The 23417-nt window shown below is 35.8% G+C and overlaps 2 protein-coding genes across 2 annotated transcripts in view; one reads left to right on the forward strand and one right to left on the reverse strand.

Annotated features, from left to right (window-relative positions):
* The window catches only part of CDC73 (cell division cycle 73), an 84817-nt gene that overhangs the window by 26699 nt on the left and 34701 nt on the right, over positions 1-23417 (reverse strand). The window lies entirely within an intron of this gene.
* On the forward strand, positions 11045-18828 carry B3GALT2 (beta-1,3-galactosyltransferase 2). Its single transcript, XM_029230151.1, has 2 exons — positions 11045-11656; positions 16178-18828. Exon 2 carries the CDS (start codon positions 16299-16301, stop codon positions 17565-17567), a length of 1269 nt encoding a protein of 422 aa, XP_029085984.1. The 5' UTR covers positions 11045-11656; positions 16178-16298; the 3' UTR covers positions 17568-18828.

Genomic DNA, 23417 nt, shown 5'->3' on the forward strand with positions numbered 1-23417 from the left:
GATACTGCAGGTTTGGTTCCATACTACTGCAGTAAACTAATATCACAATAAAGTGAGTCACAAAATTTTTTGGTTTCCCAGTGCATACAAAAGTTATGTTGACACTATACTGTAGTCTATTAAGTGTGCAACAGCATTATGACTTTAAAAAATGTACATGTCTTAATTAAAAAAAACTTTATTGTTTAAAACTGCTAGCCATCCTCTGACAAGGCAGGGTTGCCACACCTTCAATTTATTTAAAAAAAAAAAAAAAGCAAAGCACGTAGTATAATAAAACGAGGTATGCCTGTTAAATATATAGATTTGATACCTCTATCAAATTTCTCATTATGCTATATAACTACTTGTCTACTTCTTACAACCAGACCATCAATTACTTGAGGTCAGGGACTGTCCATCACATGTCCAATGCCTGTTATAGAGAGCCTGATGCATGGTATATATGCTTAATAAATATACATTACGTAATTAATTAAAACAAATCCATACCTTAGCATTACTGATTCACTAGTGTTATACTGGTTAAACTGCTTTAATCTGTTAAATGAAGATGGTAAAAATATCATAAAAGATTACTGAAACAAAATTTATTTATTCATTCCACATACTTTCACTGAGAGCATCAAGTACCAAACAAGAAACTGGGAACGCAGCAGTATAAACAGAAGCCACGTGGTCCCTGCCCTTATGAGATTGGCAATCTAATGGAGGAAGCCAGTGACTGAATAAATGAACGAAGAGAAGTTGAAAAATTAGAAATATAATTACATATGTACTTAATTATTCATAATGTGCATATATGTGTATTTGTCTGTAAGTGTGTATGTGTGTATTTGTCTGTGTGTATGTGTGTATATGTCTGTGTGTCCAGCTCACTGCCCCAAATAAAGAGAGACTAATAACTGTTAAACCATCTTCTTTCCATAAAGAGACATTCTCTATACAAAGATAAGAAAAGAACTAGCAAACCAAATTCAGCAGCATACTGAAAAGATTATACACCATGACCAAATGGGATTTATTCCTGGAATACAAGGATGGCTCAACATATGGAACTCAATCAGTGTAATAAATCACATCAACAGAACGAAGGGAAAATAAGCTCATGATAAAACTTCATGATCATCTCAATTAATGCAGAAAAAGCATTTGACGAAAGTCAACATTCTTCCATGATTTAAAAATTAAAACCCCTCAACAAACCAGGAACAGAAGGAAACTCCCTCAACATCATAAAGGCTATATATATATGTGTATACGTATACATACATATATATATATATATATATATATATATATATATATATATATATATATGAAAAATCCACGGTTAACACCATACACAATGATGAAAGATTGAAACCTTTTCCCCTAAGATCAGGAACAAGATGTCCACTTTCCCCACTTCTACTCAACATAGTACCTGAAGTTCTAGCCAGAGCCATTAGTCAAAAAAAGAAATAAAAGACATCCAAAATCTGAAAGGAAGTGATAAAATTATCTCTTTGCAGATGACAAGATGTATATGTAGAAACCTAAAGATTCCCGGGGTGGGGAGGTTGTGCAGGCAACAGATGCCCTACCACAATTAATCAACTATTTCAGCAAAATTGCAGGGCGCAAAATCAACCCACTGCGCTTCTATACGCTACCAACGAGCAATCTAAAAAAGAAAGGAAGGAAACAACCCCATTTGTAATGGCTTTTAAAAAATCAAATACTCCAGAATAAATTTAACCAAGAAGCAAAAAAACTTGTACACTGCAAATTACAAAGTGTTGCTGAAAGAAATTAAAGCCATAAATAAATGGAAAAACATCTATGTTCATGGACTGCTAGAATTAACTATATTAAGATTTCAATACTACCCAATGCAATCTACAGATTTAACACAATCCCTGTCAAAATCCCAAAGGTGTTTTTGCAGAAAGAAAAACTCATCCTAGAATTTATACAGAATCTCAAGGAACCCCAAGGAGGCAAACTAATTTTGAAAAAGAAAAGAGTTGGAGGACTAAAACTTCCAGATTTCAGACCTTACTACAGAGGTACAGTAATCAAAACACTGTAGTAGGGCATAAAGACAGACCTATAGACCAATGGAATAAGACAGCCCAGAAATAAACTTTCACATACATGAAAGGTGCTAAGTCCATGCAATGGGGAAAGGACAGTCTTTTCAACAAATGATGCTGGGAAAACTGGATATGCACATGCAAAAGAATGAAGTTGGACCATTATCTTACATCATATACAAAAATTAACTCAAAATGGATCAGAAGCCTAAATTTAAGAGCTGAAACTTTAAGACTTATAGAAAAAATCAAAGAGTAAAAGCCTCATGACATTAGATTTGACATCAGTTTCACGGATATGATACCAAAAAGTACAGGAAACAAAAGAAAAAGATAAACTGGACTTCATCAAAATTAAAAGCTTTTATGCATCAAAGGACACTATCAACAGAGTGAGAAGTCAACCCAAAGAACGGGAGGAAATACTTGCAAATCATTTATTTGATAAGGAATTAATATCCCAGACATTTGGTTATAGTATTATTCTGGATGTGTCTGTGAAGATGTTTCTAGATAAGATTAACATTTTAATCAGCAGACTGAGTAAAGGAGATTGCCCTCCCCAAAGGAGATGGGACTCATCCAATCCACTGAAGGGCTGAACAGAACAAAAAGGCAAAATAAAAGAGAATTCACTCTGCCTGGCAGTGGTCAAGCTGGGACATGGGTATTCTCCTGCCTCAGCCTCAGACGGGAGCTTACACCAGCGGCCCTCCAGGTTCTCAGTCCTTCAGGCTCAGACTGAAGCTATACCATCCCATCAGCTTCCCTGGGTCACCAGCCTGACGACTGTAAATTCTGGGACTTTTCAGTCTCCCTAAGCACATGTGCCAATTCCTTATGATCGATCTATCTATCCTATTGATTGTTCCTCTGGAGAACCCAAACTAATACAGCAATAAAAATTTGGATCAAAAAAGAGGAAAAGAGAGTGAGACAGAACACAAAATCTTTAAAGAGGTATTCTTTCATACTGGGAAAATGTCAGGTTTTTAAAAATTGTTTATCTGTAGATTAAAAAATTACATCCACATGAATGTAGATGAAATGTTAATCACAGCACTGCAATTAGAAACAAACCAAAGCATGTGTACTGATCTCCTTTAACACCAAAGTCTATAATGATCACATACCTTCTGGTACAAATGAACAATTCTTTCTCACTGAGTTTTAATAAAAGCATTATCATTCTCACTTAAAACTGGCAGAATTGTTTTTATAGTGGCAGAGGGATACAGGTAAGGTAGAAGGTCCACAGGCTAATTTGTGTAGCTTATGGATCCATGGACTAAAAACAAATACACTGATGTTAACTAGAGACAGAATAAATCATTGCAAAAAAAAAAAAAAAAGCTTGATTTACAAGTCTTGAGCTCTAGGTTCTAGCTTTGGCCCTGCCACATTAAGAGTAGACCTTTGAGAAAAATCACAACCTCTCAGGGTCTTAGTTACCTTGCCTGTAAAATGAGGAAACTAGATTTTTAGATGACCTCAAAGGTCCAATTCTGCTCTGAAATTCCATTATTCTAATGTAAGTAATACCTTTTCAATAGGAACAATGCCATTACAGTACAACCCGAAGGGTCCAATTAACTGATTAAGTTTGAAGACATAATTCAATGTTTCTTCAAACGCATACAGCTCATAATTTTGCTCTATAGCTTATAAATTTGCTCTTCTTTTGTTTCGTGTGAATAAATAATATTCTCCTGCCCAGCTCCCTCTATCAAAGGTTACACGTTTGGAATTATATTAATTTCATTGTTTTGGGAACCAAAGATTATAGCTACTGGCAATACAGGTAGAAAGGGAAATAACAATATTGTAAGCTTTAAAAGAAAATATTCAATGTTTTACCATTTAATGATTCAAGAAACTGACTGAGGAAGCTAAAATAAAACAGAGACCTGTACATACTTAACTATCTGAAATCACACATACTAAGACAGGCAACTGAAATGTCGTGAAACATTATAAATTCCAGAGATGTTAATAAATACAAATTCTGTGAAAAGTTACAGAGGAAATACAGATAAAACTCAAAGTCTACCATGAGGATATTTATGAAAAAGAAACATACTCAATATGTTAATTAATAAGTAATCAGGGATACACTAAAAAAATGAAGGGTACAAACAGAAATATATAAATTTTCATTTTTTAAATTTTAGTTCACTAAAACTCAGGAACTGTATTATCTGTGAGCCCTCTTTTTATTTATTAAAAGGGGATAAAATATTAGAAATACATAAAAATTAAACAGATAAAAATGTAACATAAAACCAACTACAGGGCTTCCCTGGTGGCACAGTGGTTAAGAATCCGCCTGCCAATGCAGGGGGACACAGTTCGTGCCCTGGTCCGGGAAGATCCCACATGCCTCGGAGCAACTAAACCCGTGTACCACAACTACTGAGCCTGCGCTCTAGAGCCCCGCGAGCCACAACTACTGAGCCCGTACGCCACAACTACTGAAGCCCGCGTGCATAGAGCCTGTGCTCCACAAGAGAAGCCACCGCAATAAGAAGCCCATGCACCGTAATGAAGAATAACCTCTGCTCGCCGCAACTAGAGGGAGCCCACGTGCAGCAACAAAGACCCCATGCAGCCAAAAATAAATAAAATAAAATAAATTTATTTTTTTTAAAAAAACCAACTCCAATTGGGAAGATCAAAAGTATCAAAGCAGTGAAACTGAGTGAGACCACAGTGAATTGTACAAGACAAACTCTACCTGAAGGGAAAAACTGTAAATAACTATATAACATTTACTTCTAGTTATCTGTGCCATCTTTATACTGATTTGTGTACCCATCAAGTCTAGAAATCTCTTGAAAAAAAGGAACCTAATGATGCAGTATCTCATATGCTCCTGTAATTTGTGCATATGCTTAATGTATTTGCTGAACGTAAGTGAATCCGTTGGGCATCCTCTAAGAAATTAGGGAGGGGAAGAAATCAAACCCTAAAGTCAACCCTTACCCCTTCCTAATCCTATAACCTTTGCCTGTCTCTTTTGCAAAGTTTTGAAAACTTTGCAAAGTTTCTTTATACTAAAGTCCCTATTGCCAACCAGACCATAAACAATCATTCTGAAGACAGCTACGTTACGTACATGAATTTAGAATCAAGTATACTCAATGTTCCCAGGTCATCTCAAAAAGGCCCTTTGGGGAAAACATTCTATTTAGTTACTTCTGACTTTTGCATTCGTTCCTTATCTACTAAAGCTATTAAATAAGAAGCATTTTTCAATATTAATAATTTATATTTGGGTAACTATGCCTCTTTGTGAAGTTTTAGTGCACTTGTAAGTTCTAACATATTATATCTACCTGAATTTACAAACGGTCACACTTTGTAATGAATTAATAGTGTTAATATTTTTAAATACTCATGTGCTGGGGAGCAGGGAGTCAGGAGTAAGACGCCTGAAACAATTTAAAGGTGCAGACCTAGTAGGCTTCACAACTCTATGTAAGAAATATTTTACACTGACCCCTCTAACAATTTAAAATTAAATGCACAGGTAACATTAACCTATGTAAAATTTTTAATGGAAACCAATATCCTAGCAATATACTCTGTATTACAATTATGTTTTAGATTCATTTAAAGAACTCACACAAACACACACACACACACACACACACTCTGAGACACTCAGAAGGCCTTGCTGTTTTCAAAGATTGTCTCCCACACTACAGACTACCTTCCCTAGCCACAATCACTAAATGCCCTTCAATTATTTTGTCAGCCAAACACACCTTCCCTCGTAAACTTCTAGAACACCTCCTAGAAAAGTAGTATCAAGCCCAGTACTGCCTTCATTGATAACCCCTCTAAGACTATTCCATGTGTGTCAAATAACAACTGATTCTAGTTGATTCGTGCTAAAAAGAAACAGCTATGCTACTGAGAAACCAAAGAACAGGGGCTTCCCTGGTAGCACAGTGGTTGAGAGTCCGCCTGCTGATGCAGGGCACACGGGTTCGTGCCCCAGTCCGGGAGGATCCCACATGCCGCGGAGCGGCTGGGCCCGTGGGCCATGGCCCCTGGGCCTCCGCGTCCACGCGTCCAGAGCCTGTGCTCCGCGGTGGAAGGGGCCTGTGTACCGTAAAAAAAAACAAAAAAACAAAAAACAAAGAACATACAAGCAAAAAGGCATACCTCGTTTTCTTGCACTTTGCAGATACATTTTTTTTACAAATTGAAGGTTTATGGCAACCCCATGTTGTCAGATCACGGTTTTAGCATTTTTTTAATTAAGATATGTACATTGTTTTTTTTAGACATAATGCTATTATCGCACAAAGTATACTGTAAACATAACTTTTCTATGCACTAGGAAACAAAAAATGCATGTGACTCACTTTATTGCGATTTCACTTATTACAGTCGTCTGGAATTGAACCCCAAATATCTCTGAAGTGTGCCTTTACTATTTTTTTTAATTAATTAATTTATTGGCTGTGTTGGGTCTTCATTGCTGCACGCGGGCTTCCTCTAGTTGCGGCGAGCAGGGGCTGCTCTTCGTTGCGGTGCACAGGCTTCTCATCGCCGTGGCTTCTCTTGTTGCGGAGCACGGGCCCTAGGCGCACGGGCTTCAGTAGTTGTGGCACGTGGGCTCAGTAGTTGTGGCTCGCGGGCTCTAGAGCGCAGGCTCAGTAGCTGTGGCACACGGGCTTAGTTGCTCCACAGCATGTGGGATCTTCCCAGACCAGGGCTTGAACCCAAGTCCCCTGCATTGGCAGGCGGATTCTTAACCACTGAACCACAGCGAAGTCCCTGCCTTTACTATTAAAGTACTTGCCAAATTACTGCTGATTTTAGATGCTTACATTTTCCCTTAGGATCATTAACAGTTTGTATGAATTAAACCAGATAAAGGTGTCTACAGTTAGTTTTGAAAGAGACTTTAAATTCAGCTCTGCTTTCAAGTCTAAAGAAATTCTTAAACAATATGAGAAACTGCAGCACAAGCTTGTGAAAACTGAAGGAAAGAGTAAGGCAGGCAAACACTGACACTTGTGGTCATTCTGAGATTGCTAATTTGCAATCAGCTAATTCCTGCTTTGAGTTCAAAGAAAAGCAAAACTGGTTCATAAATCTTATATTAACTTCAAAGGAAAATGCCACATTCTTAATAAACACAATAATTTTTTTTCAAAAATGGAAAACTACTAATATTAAATAGCCAAAAATATGCTATTTGTCCAAATCCTTTATGCAATGAAAAAGATGTCATCTGATTTTGAGTCAAAACAGTCAAGAGATATAAACTCCAAGCAAACACTGCTATGCAATATTGCTGATTGATCTCAATAAAATTAAAATTGGTATCTAAATAACTGTGTCAAATGGAATTTTTCATAGTACGTTGGAAATTACACCTAATCCAAAACATTAAGATTTTTCTCCAGCACTGGAAAAAGATAGCTAGTTCTTCAGGTGAAATAAATGGCTTGCATTTAGGGGCTAAAGAGTCAGACTAAAGCACAAACAGGAATGGAGACTAATGTAGGGAAAACCAGATTCATGTTCCCTTCCTCGCATTACTCAAGGCTATTAGCTCATGCTCAGTGAACAGAAATCACCCACCATGGTTGAAGTGTTCTCCCCACAACCCTTTCTCCCTTGTTCTTTTTACCAAGGACATTTAGTTGAATTTATATAGATACATGAATAGTATAATACTTGTCTTTCCTATTACATATTGAACAAATCTGTACCTGATTGATCATGTAATAATCACTCAGATACTATTAACAACATGAATAAAAAAGTAATAATTATTTCTGTACCCAGTAGAAACTAAGAGTTAGGAGGCATAGCAAATCCTGCCTTTAAATTCTGACTCCTTAGGGGATATTCTAGACATGCCCAGGAAAATCCTAAAATGAGCCTGGACAATGCTGGCCATAATGCATATATAATAGTAATATCCATCTATTTTCCCACCAGGGATGTGTTCTAAAATTAAAAAACAGACCTATGCAAGTAAAAATTACAAGACATCTATAACTATAAAACTTAACAAAATAGCTGCCAGTTTGCTGAGTCTGACAAAGAAATCTGTCACATTTACTGAGAAAGTTTAACCATAGAAATCAGATGTTAAAAGAAATCAGACTAAAGGAAGAACTTCTACAAGCTTGCCTGTCATATGATTTTTACCATTTCTCTTGGCTGGAAACATGCAGGTTGCTAGAAAAAGTCACTAAAGGAACTTTTATCTCACGTCTGCTGTTTTTCTGTAAAGTTCCTAACCAGCTTAACTTAAACATAAGAAACAGGATGCAGTTGTACCTAGAAGTTGAAAGTAAATTCTGATTCAGTACACAGGTACCCTTTCATTAGCTTTCAGGAGTCTCCTTTGCTGTGTAAACACTTTCCCATCGCAAGCACAGTTGAGACAATAGTCCACTGGGAATTCAGGGGCCTAATACTGCAGGAAACCACTAACCAGCAGGTTACCTATGGAGTTCTCTTAATAATCAAGATCCATAAGAAATCCAGTGGGCATCAAAAAAGAGTCCAATCAAAAGAACAGCCATAAATAACTGCTTTATCCTTCCTGGAGAAAGGGCAGGGAATGTAACTAAAACATCTTTGTATCTCTAACATTTAATAAGCTGTGCCTAATTGCAAATGTTGGCATACAGTAGTTGATCAGGTATGTATTTGCTCATCAAGTGATTAAAGCAAAAATACAAACATCCATTTATACTGCTATGAATGACCTCTGGGTATGCTATGCTAGTAACAGGAAAAAAGTCCCACAACTTTCTCCAGCAGTGCCATGCAGCATAATAGTTAAGAAGAGAGGATAAGGACTTATTAATCTTGCTTTAATTCCCAGCTGGACTCTTTCTCATCACTAATCATCTGATATTTGGGATAATTAGTTTACAACTCTAAACACTGGTTCCTCATCTTTAAAATGGGTATTACAAAAATAAAACAATTATGAGAAAAAAAGTCATTTATATAACAGCTCAAGTAGGCTTAGCACACAACATGAATTTAGTCACTGCTGCTAGTTGCATAGTCAAATCCTACGTCAGGAATTATTGATAAATAATGATCTACTACAAGCCACTTATACTCTTATAAGTTATTTTAAGTAGGCACTTAAGCATTACTCTGCCACCTAAGTCTAATTTTTTTTTAAAAAAAAAGAGTAGTTTTTTTTTTTTAAAAAAAAGAGTAGTGTGGGCTTCCCTGGTGGCGTAGCAGTTAAGGATCTGCCTGCCAGTGCAGGGGACAAGGGTTCGAACCCTGGTCCAGGAAAATCCCACATGCTGTGGAGCAACTAAGCCCATGCACCACAACTACTGAGCCTGTGCTCTAGAGCCCGTGAGCCACAACTACTGAGCCCGTGCACCACAACTACTGAGCCCGCGCACCACAACTACTGAGTCCGCGCACCACAACTACTGAAGTCCACATGCTTAGAGTCCGTGCTCCACAACAAGAGAAGCCACCACAATGAGAAGCCTGCGCACCGCAACGAAGAGTAGCCCCCGCTCACCACAACTAGAGAAAGCCCGTGCGCAGCAACGAAGGCCCAATGCAGCCAAAAAATAATATATTAATTTTTTTAAAAAGAGAGTAGTGAGCATGTAATATGGGTGGACTTAGGGACTAAATGCCAAGAAACCTGGGTTTTAGTTCTCTCCTTCACACTTAACCAGAAAAAGCCAAACCTCTAGGCCTTACATTTCCCATTTATAAAACTCTTACTGTTCCTTCTAACATCTCTAGGAAAATCACATACACTCCTTTAAAAAAGTCTTAGGATTCCTAAAACTACAAAACACATTTCATCAGCTATACTAAAAAACATAATAAGGACAAAAAAAATTTTTAATATTAGAGAAAATGTAAATCTATATTTGAAATAACACACATTACTGGGGAAGATAGGTGGGATGAAAAATATACGACTACAAATATACAGTGTAAGTTTCAAAATGGTAAATTTCTATGAGTTAAGGTCCCTAAAGTCTCAGAGGAAAAACTGATAATTCAGGTTATTTAAAAAAAAAAAAAAAAAGGACAATGCCCCAGTACTTGCAGAAAAAAAAGCAGCAAGGTGCCCAACAGACTAATCATACAAAATATTTAAGAGTGAATATCTAGTGTTTACTGAAAAATTTGCTTGATGGCAAGTTACTAAACCATCCTGAAATATTAGGACAAATAAATATGATTAGTAAAACCTCATTACCCACCAAGAAGATCCTGTACAAGTGTGCTTTATCCATTACATCATTTTGTTGAATTCCGCCATACATGTAATTTTAAAGAAAAAGAAAAAGAAAAAATAAATGCTGACATTAAAAAGTGATTAAAAATAAAGTTTTGCTGCCTTCAAGAACACTAGAAACCGCACAAGAGTGAAAAAGAAGTGGGCTATCACAACACGTGTCAGTAAAGCAATCCACAGCAGCTGATTTACATAAATCCTAGAAAATGGTGGGGGGAGGGAGGGGGGAAGATGTCTACATTACTGATTAAAAATGGTCTACGAGCCGCAACTAGATATCAGTAAAACGAAAATCAGAACAATTTGAGAGAAAGAACTTCAAGGGAAGGAGTGCACTGAAGGGGTTAAATTACACTAAGTTACATATCAAAGCTTATATTGCTTATGCCCTATAAAATCATGTAACATGAAAACCAACATCTAACACTGAAAACATTTAGAAAGCCCGTGCTTGAGCATAAATTAAAGAAAAAAAGAAGGAAATAAGCTGGAAAAAGATAAAATTATAACCATTCATTTCATAATCATCCCATTTTCGTATTATTCACTCATCACTACACTTACACTGAATATATATAATTTAGCACATGGAAGCAAATCTCTAAGCTTCTCTCTACCTTAGGTTTTTAGTCAAAATGAATGCAAACAATCACGTGGGATTCAGCCAAGCAGTGACGTTAAATTCTGCTCTGTCAGAGAGAGCATCTGTCAAGCCCACATTTAAACTGCTGCCTGCCTGTGCAGCAGCTGAGGAACCCTGGATTTCATATTACAGACTAAAACCCTGGTAAAACTGCTCAAAATCCTTCCTGCAGCTGCCAGGCAACAACGAAAGAGAGTTAAATCCTGTTCTTTTCCAATACAATCGAAGCACTCCATTCTAGCTCTGGCTGCTTTTGATTGCGGCTCAGTGTTCTTACTAGAAATATGGATACTGAGAAGAGAATACAGCACTGCATTGTCCGGCCAGGAAAACAGCAGATGTAAAAAGCTTCAATGCATCAACTGTCAGCAAGAGTCGACAGTGCTCCAAACAGAACGAACAACCACAGCTCTTTTGTTTAAAGAAAGAGAAAGAAAATGAAAGAAAGGAAAAACCTCAGAAGACTAGGACCCATATGAACAAGAAGGGGAACTCGAAGACAAGCAGACAGATGGACACTCTGGACACTGTGAAAAGCAATCGCAGGAGGCAGACTGCTGGGGGAGGTGCGCATGTTCGATAGCATCTTGGCTGAAGTGATGGCGTGCCAAAAGTATCTTCAGTGGGCATAATCCTCGCCTCATAAATGCCTGACCAAGGAAGGTATGTTGACATCTTGTTTGTGATACTCATTTAAATGTCTGTTACTTTTTTATAGCCCTGGAGGCACTAATATCTAATAAACAAGTTCATACAGTTCACTGTCCTTGAAACTATGAAAGGGTTTCTAAATATATGATTTTAAAATCTGTCATTGCTTTATTCAAGTAAATATGTAGCTTGCAGTAATTATGGATTACCGAAAAGGCAAACAGTAACAAGATGTGCTTAAAGGCTTCTCTGAGAAATTAAACTTTAAAAAAAAATCTGAAGCCCTCTAAAGAAAACATAGCAATCCTCTATCAAATTAAGTCAAGTTGAATCCTTATCCAATAAATTAAAGTGCTCTCTTAAAAATGGCCATCGAAGAGGTCAATGCAGTGAAATTCATTAAATAGTATCAAAGATGATCTTAATATTAAGAGCTTTTTCAGTCCTTTTAAAACAAAATCTTAATATAGAACAGTTTTTAATAACAAAATGTTGCCTCCCATACCCATCTCCCTAAATAAAGATAACTTACCAACTCTGAGACTATCAACAAATTTTAAGTACCACCGAGCTGTAAGATACTATAAGGAAAGCATTTGCACAGGATCACAGAAGGCAGTGTGCATTTATGCACAGCACACCACCCCAGGAGATCTGCATGTTCACGAATACAACTTTAAACAAAGAAATATCAATACTTGCTAAAATTACCCCCTTTTAAAATAGTGAGCTTTTATTTTAAGCAACAGACTGATTCTAAATGATCAAAATATAAGACTGGTTTTGGTGATCATTTTTAAAGTGAAACTCAACAACATAATATGAAAATACTCTGTCATAAAAATATCCATGTAACAGCAATACAAGGTCAAAAAATTAAATCTAAATGTAGCCACTGTGCTTCCAGGTTATATAAATATGTAATGATGAACTAACTGGCATAGTATGTGTGTGCAGGGCAGAAATAAATCTAATAAACTATTTTAGTAACAATCATAGAATAGCAACTCATGGCTCAGGAACTCGGGTATTTCTAAAATTTTTTACAGATCGTCAAAGATCCTGATTTTTGCTCAATTTTACAGCACAACTCAACCTATTATTTAATAATCACAAAAGGCAAACATTTTTAAGACATATGTAGGGATTCCATTCTAAAGTTAAGATTAAACAAGTCTATTAGGCCCTATTATTATTAGAGCTCAACATCAACTCTCACTCACAGTATGAATTTTTATTCCATTAAGGAATGAAGCCAGATGGTATTAAACAAACAAAAAAAATATGGTTGTAAAAAACCTCAAGTCTCTCTTAGTACCTTTATCTCTCAATGTTAAAGTCACCAATTAAACATTTTTATAAGCTAGCTATCTCAAAACAAGAGTGTAGAGTTTTTTATTCAAGCACCCCTTAAATCTAGAACTGTTCCCACAGACTAAGATATTATCACTTTTAGAAGCCAAATAATAAAAACAGCATGTGTGTGTGTGTGTGTGTGTGTGAGAGAGAGAGAGAGAGAGTGTGTGTGTGTGTGTGTGTGTGTGTGTGTGACAGAGAGAGGGAAAGAGAGAGGGAGAAGTAACGGAACATTTTATAGTAACATCCTCTCCGTGAGCGTCAATCCATAAGATGTAAATACATATTAATCACTTGATAATATTACCATAAAAACCCATAAGAGACAAATCAAAGCTATTTCTACGCTGAAAATGTAAAAGTGCAAAACTATTTAGAATGTCAAAATATTTTAACTTTCTGGTCTTGTTCCCACTTCTTAAGAATTAATGTACAACAGGCAGTAACTGGAGAATAATTTTATCTTTTAATAAAAGGAGGAATAGTTACTTTAATTGTACTTTCTTTTTAACAGTAAAATTATGGTAAATATCTGAAAAATGTTTAATAAAGCATTTTTTTTAAGGCTAGACACATGCACTACATTTACCAACGGGAGATTAAGAAATGAGTATATATGGATTTCAAGCCTGAGCAGCTGGATATTTACAAACATACAAATATCATGAATTTACATTAAGATGCATCTCCATCACCTATCGCTACAAAATCACATAGGACCATAAACTACATGTATGCCAGGTTACAATATATAATAATTTGCTGTTTTCTGTAATATTGAGATACTTTAGAAACATCACTTCAGGTATAATGTTTTCATAAAAATACAATTTACTAATATATTTACCTTCATTCATTTTTTCAGTCCTTTATTCAAACATGCATTCAAACATCTGACCTTCTATTTATTGCTTCTTAAACCATCAAATTTACACTTTTAAAGGATCTAAATGATTAGACTTCAACCAGTTTCTAAGCATTCTATATCAAGAGAAAGCTGACACATTTAATTTAGCTTTGGAATGTTTAAAATAGATTATCAAATAAATTTTAAAAGCAACTTTTGTTTCTTTTAAATTTACACACATAACCCTTATATCTACTGGCTTCTTTACGGGGTGGAAGGAAATTATTACTATTTATCTAATATTTCATTTGAAAATAAAAGCTTAGAAAGAGTCTCCTCATCTAAACAGAATGGCCAACTATTTACAAGTGTAAGGAGGAGAAAAGTGAGTTTCTAAACCAGAACACTCAGCTCTGTTATTTTCAACTGAGCTCACCACAGAACTATGTTTTACTGGTATGGTGAAGTGTCTTAGTCTTCATCAGAGTAATGCGAAATTAAAATTCAGGCAAATAAATTCTAATAAATAAGTAGATTCTATTTTTTTTAAATCTGAAAACTTAAGGAATAAAAACACTGTTCCTCTCTCACGAAATGATTAATGTAATTTCTTACATTTGAGAAACAACATAACTTCTAAAAGTACTACATAATCTCAGATACTAGAAATCATCAAAAGCTAGCGCCTGTACTGTTACGCTTCAGAGATGCTCGAATCCCCACCTGCTTGCTCCTCCTAGTGGCTTCTGCTAGAACAGGAGTCTAACACTTTCCATCAGTATTCTCAAAATACTTTACATTATATGAGTGCTATTCTAGTTATTCAATTATATGAGGACTTCCATGTAAATGCCATCATTTTCCCCAAATAATTGAATTTTTTATCGAGGTTAAGCAAATTTGGTATTAACCATAAACCTTTCAATATTACAGGCTACATAAACACATTCATATGTGTATATATAATTTCAAATAAACAAATGCTCCTACAATAAATGTTTTTAATTGACCAGTTTTCTTTTACATAAAGAAATAATTTTCACAATAAAAAGTTGAAAAAATTAAAATTACACAAAAAGGTTTGTTTTCTCTTTTAACAGAATTCAAGCTACAGCTCCTTACCCATCCTTTACCCCCACGCCTTGATCCAGAAAAATAACAAACTGAAAAAACATGAACAAATTTGTGCTATGCACTAAAAAAACTTGTTCAAAGACCAGTTCTTAATATGTGGCATCGTGAACTTCCCATATTGACATCTCATAAATTTTTTTTTCTAAATGTAGGGCTCTAAGTGTCAATGCTAGCAGAAGTCCTAAAAATGTAAAAAATTCTCTACATGCAAATTTAGAACACAGCATAACTCAAAAATCTTTTAAGATGCATTTTGTGAAATTTAAAATTTTAAATAGTTGGGGATACAATAATACCTAGTGTCTATATTTTGTAAGAAATCTGAAAAGACTGTTCAAAGCAGTTCTTTAATTCTAACATGGAGATTCAACTGAGATACGTGATAGTGCTCTGTGAAGTCCACAGATAATTAAAGATAATTAGTTGCTATATTATAAAAATCAATCATAAGTCTAAGTAAGGACAATGATCTCCTGAATACCTCATGTCTGAAGTGGAAGGTTAACATGAGAAAAGAGTACTTGCAAATGTCCATCATTTATTACTGTCTTAAAATCCTGCACTGAAGTTACTGAACCCTGAACATTAATTCTGACAGGTGCGTCTTCTCACTGACTTTCTCGACACAGTAGGGGCCAACGGAAACATGCCAAGCAGTGTACTGTGACTAACAAAACTCTGCCATAATCAACCTTCCACCGTCTGTCCCACAACTGATACATGGCCATTTTACAAAAAAAGGCCGCTGACTGTGCACCATACCACCAACGGTATGTCAAATCAATTTTAATTAATGCCAATAAATTTTCCATCTGCTCTTAGGCTTCCTTACATGGCCTCTCTCAGGGATCTAGCAGCATTTTCCTCTTCTCCATGCATACAACTTTTAATCTTTAACTTAAGTCAACAAGTACAAGTGACCAGAGCTACTGAGATAGATGATGAAATAAGTGGAAGAAAATCAATCCATTCACCTCTCTTTAAAGTGGTCACTGTGCTCCAAAGGTGTATTTTTAAAGAAATTAATCCTGTTCTCAGGATGTTACGTTGCCAAGGGAAGACAAGTCATAAATGTTGTTCCTGGGTTATCCTATTTTCACAGCTTAAAAATTTCCATGTGCCCTAATTTTATTAGTCTCTTTCAAGCAGTTCTGTGATATTTCCATTCTGTAAACGTTTATGCTTCATCTTTATAGAATGACTGCGAGGGAGACAACGTGACCGCATTAGAAAATGATTACCAAAGAACACTACTGATTCAGGAGAAGAACACATTCTCAGCCACCGATCTCTCATCCACTACTGGATATTTACAACATGCTTCAGTGGAGAAGAAGACACTGCTGCTTTGCAAAGATGAGCTGGAATGCCAAGAGGTCTCTGTTCCGTACCCATCTTATTGGTGTACTTTCTCTCGTGTTTCTTTTTGCTATGTTTTTGTTTTTCAATCATCATGACTGGCTGCCAGGCAGAACTGGATTCAAAGAAAACCCTGTGACATACACTTTCCGTGGATTTCGTTCTACAAAAAGTGAGACAAACCACAGCTCTCTTCGGAACATTTGGAAAGAAACAGTCCCGCAGACTCTGAGGCCTCAAACAGCAACTAACTGCAATAACACAGATCTGTCACCACAAGGAGTTACAGGGCTGGAGAATACACTCAGTGCCAACGGAAGTATTTACAATGAAAAAGGCACTGGACATCCAAATTCTTACCATTTCAAATACCTTATCAATGAACCTGCAAAATGCCAGGAGAAAAGCCCTTTTTTAATACTACTAATAGCTGCAGAACCTGGACAGATAGAAGCTAGAAGAGCTATTCGGCAAACTTGGGGCAATGAAAGTCTAGCACCTGGTATCCAAATCACACGAATTTTTTTGTTGGGTGTAAGTATTAAGTTAAATGGCTACCTTCAACGTGCAATCCTGGAAGAAAGCAGACAATACCATGACATAATTCAACAGGAATATTTAGATACATACTATAATCTGACCATTAAAACACTAATGGGCATGAACTGGGTTGCCACATACTGTCCACATATTCCATATGTTATGAAAACTGACAGTGACATGTTTGTCAACACCGAATATTTAATACTTAAGTTACTGAAGCCAGACCTGCCTCCTAGACATAACTATTTTACTGGTTACCTAATGAGGGGATACGCACCCAACCGAAACAAAGACAGCAAGTGGTACATGCCACCAGACCTCTACCCAAGTGAGCGCTATCCTGTCTTCTGTTCCGGGACTGGTTATGTTTTTTCTGGAGATCTGGCAGAGAAGATATTTAAAGTTTCTTTAAGCATCCGTCGTTTGCACTTGGAAGATGTATATGTAGGGATCTGTCTTGCCAAGTTGAGAATTGATCCTGTCCCCCCTCCCAATGAGTTTGTGTTCAATCACTGGCGAGTTTCTTATTCAAGCTGTAAATACAGTCACCTAATTACCTCTCATCAGTTCCAGCCTAGTGAACTGATAAAATACTGGAACCATTTACAACAAAATAAGCACAACGCTTGTGCCAACGCAGCAAAAGAAAAGGCAGGCAGGTATCGCCACCGCAAACTCCACTAGAAAAGACAACTTTTTTTTTTTTCCCAAACGTGCGATCTGTAAAATATTGCTAAAAGCATGTATAGTTAAAACTGATTACATCCATAGGACAAGTTTTAGTTAAAACTCATCGCATAAAGGAATCCAAAAATATTTTTTTAATTTCTGAAGAAGGTAATTCTTAAAAATACAACACGATATAACAAAAAGGTATCCCAAACAATCTACTAAAAATCCACATAAGGGGATTCTGTGTATTAACATGCAATAACAGGCATGCATACATCAATGATTCAACTCTTACGTTAGGGGCCAAGAAGGTGTATTTGCATATGTTTTCCACATAAATTTTAATTTAAGAAATGGATACAGTCAAAAGACTTTGGATTCAGTTTTTCATTTCAATATATAATTAAATGTAAATAAAACATTATTGTCAATTTTAAGGAAACTTTATAATTGTGCAAAAGACAAATTTTGACCTATTCTAGGGTTCTAAAAACCATATTCCATGCAATAAGATTTAGTTGAATTATTCCATAAACATATTTATAAAGTTCAGATGTTTCATCAATGCAGTTCTCATCTAAGTATTTACTTTTTAAAAACAATTGAGATATTCATTTTCTTTTATCAATACGCACATATACTGGGGGAATTTATTTTGACATGACGTGAAAAAATGTGAAAAAAAAATCAATGTGTCTCAGGCTCACATTTTTATAAAAAAAAAATTAAATGTTTCAAAATAGAACATCTGTTCCCTCGTTGGTGTTCAGGGCCAAGCTAGAACTTCAATGATTTACTCAATCAACCAGTTACTGCACTCTCAAGGAGCATCACCAGTTAACTTCAAGCATATCTGAAAAAATCTATCATTTTCCTCTAACTGAAGCAAAAGTGATTACTTACAGGCACAAAGAGGATGCACTGTTGAAAAAAGATAAAGGATAAAGAGTGCAGCGGCAGTTTCATTCAATACATTTTAAGATGCATGTCTGCCAAACTGCAACATATGGGAAGTTTATTTCCTGACAGCAGGTGTACACATGCCAGTACTTAATCATTTTACGGCACCTACTTCTTTCTCTGAGTGCCAAGTTTACAAACCTGCAGTTTTTAATTTGGTGGATGACAAATATTCTGCACCACTGATTAAAAACTTTCTTGGGAGGGATGGGGGAAAACTACAAATGTTTGATGAACACTTGATTCTAGGATGAACAATGTATACAATGCACTTTTATCAAGTTTTTAATAAAAAAGGTAAACAAAAAACCTTTACTGAGTGTTATGGTCCAAATGCTTCACAATAATTTTGTATGGCTCCATTATAAATTTTAAAATCAGGAAATACTAACTCATTAATTTTAAAAAGGTGTTTTTACTTTAAACAAGTGTATAAATTTATCAATCTTGCTCAGTGAGGATGTCACTTATCCTAATTCTAATAACAATCATTTTCATCCTTGATTCTATTCTGAAGAGTTATCCACCAAAACAGAATTCTAACATGTTACAGTTCAGAACCACAGAGACTGCTTCAGTACTTATCATTTAATGCGTTGAATTCTATTTATACTCAACTTATCTCCCACTTTCAGTTCAGTTGTCTAAGTGTTCTATTCTACATAGAATAATTCTGAATGTTGAGCTAAATAACCCCCCAGCTCTTGGTAAGGTCTGTTTTTCACTTGATTTATTCTGTATGGTTATAAAAAGACTAAAATTACTAAATACCAAAATTAATAAAGGTCACACATAAAAGGATAATACCAAATTAGATAAGTGTGATGAAAGACAAAAGGAATCCTTCCCTCAGTATAATCCTCTCCTTAATACTTCAGAAGTTTTATTTCTTAAAAGTATATGTATATGCATGTATGCATCCACAGGTATGCACTCAGACACAATCCAAACACTATGTGTACAAATTATTATTACAGTGCAGTATCTTTAAGAGATAGTATTTTCCTTCCAGAAAAATTCAAGTCTAAAAAAGATGACTTGGAATCTCATGACACTCCAAGTTCTCAAAGAGCACTGAATCAAATAACAAGTGTTTTAGTACTGCTGAAAATCTTTATTTTAAAATAAGTATTCTGCTATTAATTTATTTTTGACCTTCCATTCTGAATATGCAAGCTGATTTCAGCAAAATATGATTTTCAAATTCATATTATGATATTTAAAAATACAGTATTTAAACATCTCACCAAATATTAATTGTGCCTTATTCATGCCCAGTACTATGTAATTTTTACTATGCATGAAAATATAATTTTAAATGACAGCACTTGCATTTGGTCAAAGAAAAAAATTACAGGAACAACCATGTAATCTTTATGCTCGAAGTGTTACGAGATATTGTGGAAGATAAAAATACCAAAACTTTCAATACTTACTAGTTTATTTTGATCAAGGTTATATAGGTGATGAAATTCTAATTCAAGCAAAAAAATTTTCTTTCTCACCTCTGATTATACAGTATAATCACAAAAAATCAACTGGAGTCTTATTAATATCTATTACCAAAACCCCTATAAAAATAATACCAACACAGCAGCAGGAACTATTTACTGACTGAGAGTACGCTGTGTGCCTGGTACCGTGTTAAAGCACTTTACACACATATCTCGTATAATCCTTACAAGCAACACTAAGAGATAAGAAAGACTGGTACAAGAGGTTAAATACCTAAGATCACACAGCTAGTAAAACAGCAGGGTTCCACTGCAAAGACTCTTAACCATTATGCTATTCTGCTACATACTTCACATATGACTCCTGCTAGAGGGTCTAAAAAGCTAAGCAAAAACGGCCTGTCCTCTCTTCTATTCCATGCTTATTCTTCACCTTTTGCTAGGATCTCCAGGCATCACAACTGTTTTCTCACACTGGAGGGACGCCTGATGTCAGGTGCAAATAAAGAGAAGGAGAAGGAGAGGAAATCTGATCCCTCAGTTATTTTTTCTTCTCCTTTTCAGTTGCTGATGTCTGGGGGCCAGAAACTCAGAAAAGCTAAGAATTACTGCTTATCTCTTGCTCCTTTGGGCACTGAGACACATCTGTAAACAACAGGCAGGTGGCACTTAGAAATTATGTAAAAGGTGCTTCTTTTGAAGTTCAATTTGATCATTGTTAGTAGTCAAAAGTAGCACCGCATTTACTCACTCTACTGGTTAGTCGCCTACTGTTTGGTGATGAGGTGGTAAAACTGATTTATCCAGCTGGTTCAGGTTTGTTTTCAGTTTTTACTGCTTAACTACAAAAGTTGACTATTAAATTAACACAGATTTAAGAAGCCAAAAAAAAAAATCTCTACCATACCTATATTCTAACACACCTCACAGAGTATCAGTGTATCGCTTAACATGACTCTCGGAAGACGGGTAATGTGCATCAAATACTAACAGGGGCCATTCTAAGTTTCGGCCAGGAACCTGTTGCTGCACACTCCATCAGCACACACACACACGCCCTCCTCCAAGCACGGTATAACTCTACACCTTACTACTTTCAAGATCCGATTTGCCAGAGAAGGAAGAAAAACGTTTCTGTATTTGCAGGAAGTATTTCCCCTTCCTCCACCAGCAAATATCTGAGCTAAAGGACAACTAGAGTGAAAGCAACTGCCTCCATCTGTTTATTAATCTAATTATTTCAACTTCTCACTGAAGCCTATAGATTCTCAGTCTGAATTTCACTTGAGACAGTATCCTAAACGTTGAAAAATGAAAATAAATCAACAGCATCACAAAAAATAAATGTTAAGTAACAGAAAGCTATAACATTATATGCAGAATCTTAAATTCATGCTTGTATATGTTTTTAATTAAATATCTAAAAGATACTAATTTATACAATAAAACTAATAAGGGTTGTTTGCTTCACTGTCATACCTAAAATGCTAATAAAAACATATATTTGAATATAGATAACAGAATTAGCATGAGATTCTGATGGCAATGAGAATTTTCTAACATACTGGCAGATTTCCTTTGGGGAGCTACTCCACCCTCAAATAAGAAAGTTCTAGGAAAACTTTCAATCAAGACACCCTGCCTTGCACTAGCCAAGATAACCAAAGACCCTCTCTTATTGCAATCTGAATCCTGAAGGAAACAAACACACGCACACAAAGAAAATGACTGGAGCTGATTCACTTGAACTTCAGCACCCTGCAGAAATTACCCACTGATTCTTGTTCTCTAGATCTCAGAGCTGCTACGGTTCCTGTCCCTTCTACCACTTGATTCTTTAATTTTTTGCACTCACCTATAATATTCTGATACTTTTTTTTTTTGGTTTCAGTTAGTCAGAGTCAATTTTTAACCAAAGAATCCTAAGTGACAGAAAACCTACCACTAGCAAATGCTGCAGTGATAAAGTTGTTCCTAGGTTCTATGATGACTTCAGAATGCTCTATAACACCATGCCCTCTGTGTGCTTTGCCACCTGAACAAGTCAGGAGTGTAAAGGGATCCAAGAACAACTTTCTGTTAAAGAAAACAGGCTGAAAATTTTAGAGCTGTTCATAATCCATATTCGTGGCCAGGCCTCACAAGAAAACAAAGTAGTTTTTGTGCATATAACATAATATAGCGGAGAGCATGTTGCTATAGATACCTTATTACAGAAGAGGGATCAGGGAAACAGGCTTGGGAGCTGTGTTTCTACAGTCACACCCCCATGGGGGAGAGGCAACATGTCTCCCAAGTAACCACCAACAGGAAGTAACCATCAGCACAGCTGCCTGAGCCCCCTGCACTGTAAAATGCTGTCTAAGCTTAGAAATGAATGAACAGAGAAGCCTGACCACACCTTCACATCTGCTGTTTCAAACTATTCCTTTATCAGAGATCTTTTTGTCTCCTGATAAGGCTAAAAAAAAAAGAAAAAGCTACAACCTTCTTCCTGGTAGATTTATGTAAAGGAGGGAAGAGAATGAATGACTCCTCTACACTGAAAAGAGAAAGCTAATAACTGGGCCAAAAAGACAAGTAAAGTTAATTTTTACAAAAATAAAATGAATTTCTTAATCAAAGTTCATAAGCATAACCCCAAATTTAAAGTATTTGTATGTCTGAGAGTCTTTAAGTACACACATTTAACAGTACATTTAAATCCAGTTATCTTCTCTCATCTCCAAATTTTAAAACTTTTAAAATAACATTTCCTGTCTGAGTGAATGGCTATATCCAGTCAGTGGCCACACGAAAATATCCAAATATTTCCATATTTGGAAATAAATATCCAAATATGGTGAGGAGGTGGTCATCCTCACCACTTCCTTCTCTTATTATCACCCGTATCACTCTATCCCCAAAACCTGGATTCACAGTGGAATCCACCCACTTTTCTTCAACTTACCACTCTAGTAGTTCAAGTGAGCAAAACTTTTACAACTGGTTTCTTCACAGTCACCCAATCTGCTTCCCATATACTACTGCCAGAATGATACTTTCAAAACCACAAAACTATTCACATCATCCCAATGTTTCAATGGATTCCCAATGTTCTTACGATAAATACCAAAATCCCTGAAATCCTTGGGTAGCAGCAGGGCCCATGAATGACTCTCTTCCTTGCTAAAGTTAATTTCTCTACCCAATCTTTTGATCTTACTGCTGCCTTTTACTTCACTCCATAATGTATCCTCTCTTCCTCAAAGCAATCAACAAACAAAAAGTCCTAGATTAGAAACAGTGAACTAAAATTTGACTCAATAAAACAGCCTCACCTTTTTTGTTTGCAGCATTTTCATCTTATTTGAAAGGAAACTTATTTTTAAGGCGTCAAAATCAATTTTTCTCTATAGAAAAATTGATTTTGATGCCTTAAAAATAAGTAAGACTCAACCACTGGCTT

Source organism: Monodon monoceros, unplaced genomic scaffold (assembly GCF_005190385.1).
Source record: "Monodon monoceros isolate NGI ecotype Baffin Bay Population unplaced genomic scaffold, NGI_Narwhal_1 Super_Scaffold_18, whole genome shotgun sequence".
NCBI classification, from domain to species: domain Eukaryota; kingdom Metazoa; phylum Chordata; class Mammalia; order Artiodactyla; family Monodontidae; genus Monodon; species Monodon monoceros.